This window comes from Myotis davidii, unplaced genomic scaffold, assembly GCF_000327345.1.
Source record: "Myotis davidii unplaced genomic scaffold, ASM32734v1 scaffold32, whole genome shotgun sequence".
In the NCBI taxonomy this organism is placed as follows: Eukaryota; Metazoa; Chordata; class Mammalia; order Chiroptera; family Vespertilionidae; genus Myotis; species Myotis davidii.
Genome location: NW_006286587.1, coordinates 1068016 through 1074015, shown reverse-complemented (window position 1 = coordinate 1074015; position 6000 = coordinate 1068016). Strand labels below are relative to the sequence as shown.

Sequence of the window (6000 nt, the reverse complement as noted above, 5' to 3'; positions counted from 1 at the left end):
TATAAAAATAAATAAATAGTGATCTCTAATATGTTTAGCACTCAAAAATATACCAGGTCTTTAAATAATAAATTATATAATTTGTACACACAAAAAAAGTCATTATAAAAGCAAGACAAAGTTCAAATATTTTGCTCTCTTATCCCACTGGATTATGTATATCCCACATTCTGGAAACCCCTGGTCTAGAAAAATGTCTGTTAGGCTATATAGATCAACTGATGAGTAATGCCTAACTCTGGGAAGGTTTATGAAGAGAACTCTGTATCATAATTTCTTTGCAATGAGCACTACAAAAAAAAACCCCATGAACAACCCACTTATCTGGTCCTAGTGAAACTGCTCTCCCTAACCTCCTAGAAACTTTAGGCCTGCCACAAAAAACTAGTTAAGCACCCCTACTGACTTTGTAAGCACCTGGAGTCGCCTTGGGAACCATAAAGGCATTTTTAAATTGAGAGAAGGCCTGACCTTACTCTCTTTACCAACCCGCCTATGATTAAACACAACATTCTTTCCAGCCTCAGAAAAACTGGCTAGAGATGCAGTTTCAGGTTACATCCCTAGAAACCTTACAAACACTCACAAGGCAAGATGTTTACATATCGATTTTTTTCCTTATTTTCCTCCTTGGAGGCAGCTTCACAGGTGGCCTGGATAGGACAAGCAGGGAGAGCCTGAAAGGTTAAGAGAAATTAGAGGAGTTACTAACAGGGATAAACACCAAACATGCAGACTGCTACACCAACTCCCGACCTGGCAGCAAGTTCTGCCTTTCCTTGGGGGAAAAAGATGGGCCCAAGGGAACACTTGCAGCCTAACACAGAGCGCGCTCCTTTTTCTAAAGTGCCTACAAATTTCTTAAGAGTTTACCACCAAGAATCCCCAGGAGCAGAATGCCCTGCTGTTATTATGCAGCATGCTCTTTATATGGTTACTACATGGTTAGGGCCTGTTACAATGCTGGGTCAAATGGGACCACTCTGTTAATTGGAGTGGAGACATAAAGGGATGAGCCACTTCTCCTCATGCTAACCACAATGCAAAGATAAGATGCATCTCAGAATGAACCACACAGGAGTGCTCTGGACGGTTAGCTGAGTTAGGTCCTCTCTAGGGCCCTGACAAAGGAGCATGGCAACCCAGCCTCTAGCAACATGTAGCAAGGAAACAAGGACAGGCATTCACAGGGATTCAGCAGTTAGGAAGCAGAGGACCTGTTGAGGTGGCAGTGACTATGCAGCAATTCTGAAGGACATGTGTATTGGTAGGTATATGAATAAGTACAAATGGTTTCACACGAGACAGTCTGGATTGTCTGAACTTGAGCAAAACAGTTAAACTTTCTAGGCCCAAATACCCTCATCTGTAAAATTGGGATGCTAATATCTGCCACATAAGCAATAAATAAAATAATCTGTCTGGCATAGAACAGGCATTTAATAAATTAATTTTAAAAAGGAGCGGGAAGCCATAACCGGTTTGGCTCAGTGGATAGAGCGTCAGCCTGCGGACTGAAAGGTCCCAGGTTCGATTCCGGTCAAGGGCATGTACCTTGGTTGCGGGCACATCCCCAGTAGGAGATGTGCAGGAGGCGGCTGATCGATGTTGCTCTCTCATCGATGTTTCTAACTCTCTATCCCTCTCCCTTCCTCTCTGTGAAATATCAATAAAATATATATATTAAAAAAAAAAAGGAGCGGGAAGCTAAGCCTTATTATTTGAACTGTTTTCTTTTGATATGTTCCACATATTCAAAATTAAGAAAGCAAAAAGGGAAACAGTTAAAAATTCCAACCTTGCCGAAACCGGTTTGGCTCAGTGGATAGAGTGTCGGCCTGTGGACTGAAAGGTCCCAGGTTCGATTCCGGTCAAGGGCATGTACCTGGGTTGCGGGCACATCCCCAGTAGGAGATGTGCAGGAGGCAGCTGATCGATGTCTCTCTCTCATCGATGTTTCTAACTCTCTCTCTCCCTTCCTCTGTAAAAAACTCCCTTCCTCTCTTAAAAAAATCAATAAAATATATTTTAAAAAAATTCCAACCTAGAAAGCTTTCTAATAAGTGATTTGGAAATATGTTTTATAAGCCTTAAAAATAAAATTAAAAATATTCATACTCTTTGATCTAGCAACTCCACTTCTGAGAATCTAGCCTAAAGAAATAAAAATCTCTATGTTCAAATTATTTACTTCATTAAATGACCCAAAACGGAAAACAACTTTAATATTCAGCAGTAGTGAAAGAGTTAAGTAAATTATGGTTCATGTATTATTTTTCACTTACTCCTTTTACAAATTATATATTGTATACCTCTTAGATACCAGGTTAGATACAGAGCAAACAGTGGTGAATCAATCATATACACAGTTCTTGCTCTCATAGACAATACAAACTTGTGTGTGAAAGACGAACATTAAACAAATAAATATAAAATTATACACCACAATAAATGTAATGAAAGAACAAAATACTATTAGAGAAAGTATACCCAAAATTAGAGAAAGGATGAGTGTGGAAAACAGTATACTAGGCACAGTGATCAGCATCTGTGGTGACTCAGAGAGAGAGGAGAAGGCTTGGTTTGTGGGAAGAACTAAAAGGTCAGTGAGCATATTACATAGAAAGTATGATTGGTGGGGATGGCAAGAAGTGGGAGGAGATGAGCTTGGTAAGGTTAATTCACATATTTCCACATAGGTCCTTCAATAGAGAGCTTGAATTTTAAGTGCAGGAGGAAACCATTCAAGGTTTTAAAGCTGCAATCCATGCCCTGACAGGTTTGGCTCAGTGGATAGAGCGTTGGCCTGTGGACTGAAGGGTCCCGGGTTCAATTCCGGTCAAGGGCATGTACCTTGGTTGCGGTTACATCCCCAGTAGGGGGTGTGCAGGAGGCAGCTGATCCATGTTTCTCTCTCATTGATGTTTCTAACTCTCTATACCTCTCCCCTCCTCTTCGTAAAAAATATATATATATTTTATTGATTTTTTATGGTTGCCTGCTGGGGATGTGCCGACAACCAAGGTACATGCCCTTGACCGGCAATGAACCTGGGACCCTTCAGTCCGCAGGCCAAAGCTCTATCCACTGAGCTAAACCAGTTAGGGCTACATGTTATTTTATTGAGAAGCAATTTCTTTAGACCTGGTGCTGCTAATACTTAAGTGGGGGGAGGCGGGAGGGAGGGAGAGTTTACTGAGCAGGACTCTTACACATGAACAGAGACCCTGCTTAATACTGGAATTTCCCATTTCACCCAGATAGGCTAGATTTCCATGTTTCCACCCTGGTCAGAGCAAGATAAGATACAAGATTTTAAAGCCCCCACAACTAATTCAGAGGCATTACTTTCCCAGTACACGCCTTGTCTAAAATGATGTAAACAAAGGTAGACAGCAAGACTTGAAAATAGTCCCCAGGGTCAGTTATACATGACCATAGTCCTATCAGCTAATAACCATGACCATAGTACTATCAGCATCCCTAGCTCCTCAGGTCATGATGAAGAAAAACTAGTTCTCCAGCCATGCTAAGTAAGGTTCCTAAAAGCAAAGTGAGGAAGAAACAGGAGCTATTGTTTGACAAGAGAAAAGGGCCTGCTCTAGAGAACATGGTGCTAGATGCAAAGGGTCAGGCTGAAGAGCCTATGTCAGGGATGAAAACAAGGAGAATCCTACTCCTTTTCCTTTCTACCCTGAAAAACCTAGCCCAGAGCTAGGAAGCAGCAGATAATCAGAAGGATTTCGATATAAAATCTCTTGAAACACTAGGTGGCACCAAAGACCATTTCATCCCTTGGCAGGCCAAAGCCTTCATTGGAAGCAAGATTAAGCCATTTTTAAAAAACATGTTGTTTTTTAAAACACTGTTTTTCAATTTTTGTATTTCTAAAAATACAAATATATCCATCACATAATTTAATTTACAAGTTCTCTTTGGTCTTTTCCCTCATCATATACTCCTCCTCACAAATAAACTTAAAAATACTGTGTTTATCATTACCTTGCTTAAATTTATTTGTACCCCATATATCTTGTATCCTTAAACAATATTTTTTATTATTCAGTCTACTTTTTGATAAAAATTGAATCATAATCAAGTGGTAACTTGTTTTTATTTTGTCCAATGTTATGTTCTGAAGACACATCTAGGTTGTTTCATGTAGCCAAAGTTCATTCACTTTACTTTGTAGTGTTCCATTTTGAGTCCATACCAACGTTTATTTACCCACTCTATTACTCACGAATACTGGGGTTGTTTACAGTGAACAATCCTACTTCAAACACAAACTGGTATGTGTTTCCTCATGCACATGTGCAAGAGTTTTAGGTATGAATATAACTTTACCAGATAAGGCCAAATTGTTTTTCAAAGTAGTTGTAACAATTTACACTCCCATCAGCAATGTAGTGTTCCCAGCTGTTTTGTATACTCATCAACATTTGCTATGGTCAGACTTTGAATGTATCAAATGTCAGTTTAATTTATACTTCTCCTGATTTATTAATGAAGTTGACCATCTTTCCACAGATGACTGGTCAACAGGGTTTCTTCTTCTGTGAACTACCTAGCAAGTATTTCCGCCTTTTCTCCTGGATTGCTTGTTTGTTTTCTTAATCTGTACGAGTTGTTTATATATTCTACTCATTCTTCATCAGTTATAAGTGTTACAGATATTTTTTGCCAAGTTTGTGGCCTGCCCTTTCATTTTTTATGATATCTATTTATAAACAGAAGTTTTACATCATAATGTAGTCAAGCTGGTTAATCTTTCCCTTTATCAACATTTTTTTAAAATATATTTTATTGATTTTTTACAGAGAGGAAGGGAGAGAGATAGTTAGAAACATCGATGAGAGAGAAACATCGATCAGCCGCCCCCTGCACATCTTCCACTGGGGATGTGCCCGCAACCAAGGTACATGCCCTTGACCGGAATCGAACCCAGGACCCTTCAGTCCGCAGGCCGACGCTCTATCCACTGAGCCAAACCGATTTCGGCAACATTTTAAGTCTTAAGAATCCTTTCCTACTGTGAGATTATATTTTCCTACATTCATTCATGTTTCATCATTCTGTCTGTTAGATTTCAGTGTGCACACTAACTGGGACTGATTTTTGTTTCTGGTATGAGACAAGAATTAATTTTCATTTATTACCCAATTGTTCCAGCATTATTTATTGTAAAGACCATCTTTTCATCTAACAAAACTACAACAGCATTTCAGTCATGAGTAGGCTTCCACTTACACACAAATCTGCTTTGGAGTTCTCTATTTTATTCCACTGATCAATCCGTGTATCCCAGTACCAATACGTTACTGTCTTACTAGATTTTATAATACTCTTTAAATCTGGTAAGGCAGATCTCCTCACCTTGTTCTTCTTCTTCAGGAATGTCTTGGCTATTCTTGAATCTTTTCTCCTCCATATAAATTTTAGAATCAGCTTGTCAAGTTCCACAAAAAACCTGTTGGGATTTTTATTGGAATTGCATTGAATCTACGTATCAGTTTGGGGAGAATTGACATCTTTACAATATTGAGCCTTTAATTTAGGCTTTTTCTTTAATGTCTTCAAACATTTAAATATTTTCTCTAAAGATTTTGTAAATATTTTGTTAAATTTATTCTTACGTACTTTATATTTTAAATGCTACAGCAAATGGCCATCTTTTAAAAATTAGTATTAGATTCTGACTGGCTTATGCAAAGAAATGCATTAATTTTTAATGCTGTTTTTGTATCTATCAATCTTACTAAAATAACTTACCAATTCTGATAATTTATCTGATGAGACTTTGCATTTCTCTGAGGACAATATTCTATTCTGTGAAAAATGCATATTTTGTCTCTTCCTTTCCAATCTTTAATACCTTTCATTTCTTTTCCTGCTTCACTATGCTAAGATCTCCAGTACTGTTTTGAATCTCATTCATTCACTTTTATGTTTGAATTCCCTTTTAAATACTCTCACCTAACAACTACCAGTGCCTGAATA

At 38.3% G+C, this 6000-nt stretch overlaps 1 protein-coding gene across 6 annotated transcripts in view; it reads right to left on the bottom strand.

Moving 5' to 3' along the window:
- PTPRA (protein tyrosine phosphatase, receptor type A) overlaps window positions 1–6000 on the bottom strand; it is a 97921-nt gene that overhangs the window by 25860 nt on the left and 66061 nt on the right. For all 6 annotated transcript variants that reach the window (XM_006758030.2, XM_006758027.2, XM_015560240.1 and 3 more), the window contains one exon: window positions 587–677. In XM_006758030.2, coding sequence (XP_006758093.1) covers window positions 587–677 — 91 coding nt within the window. The remainder of the gene's footprint in view (window positions 1–586; window positions 678–6000) is intronic.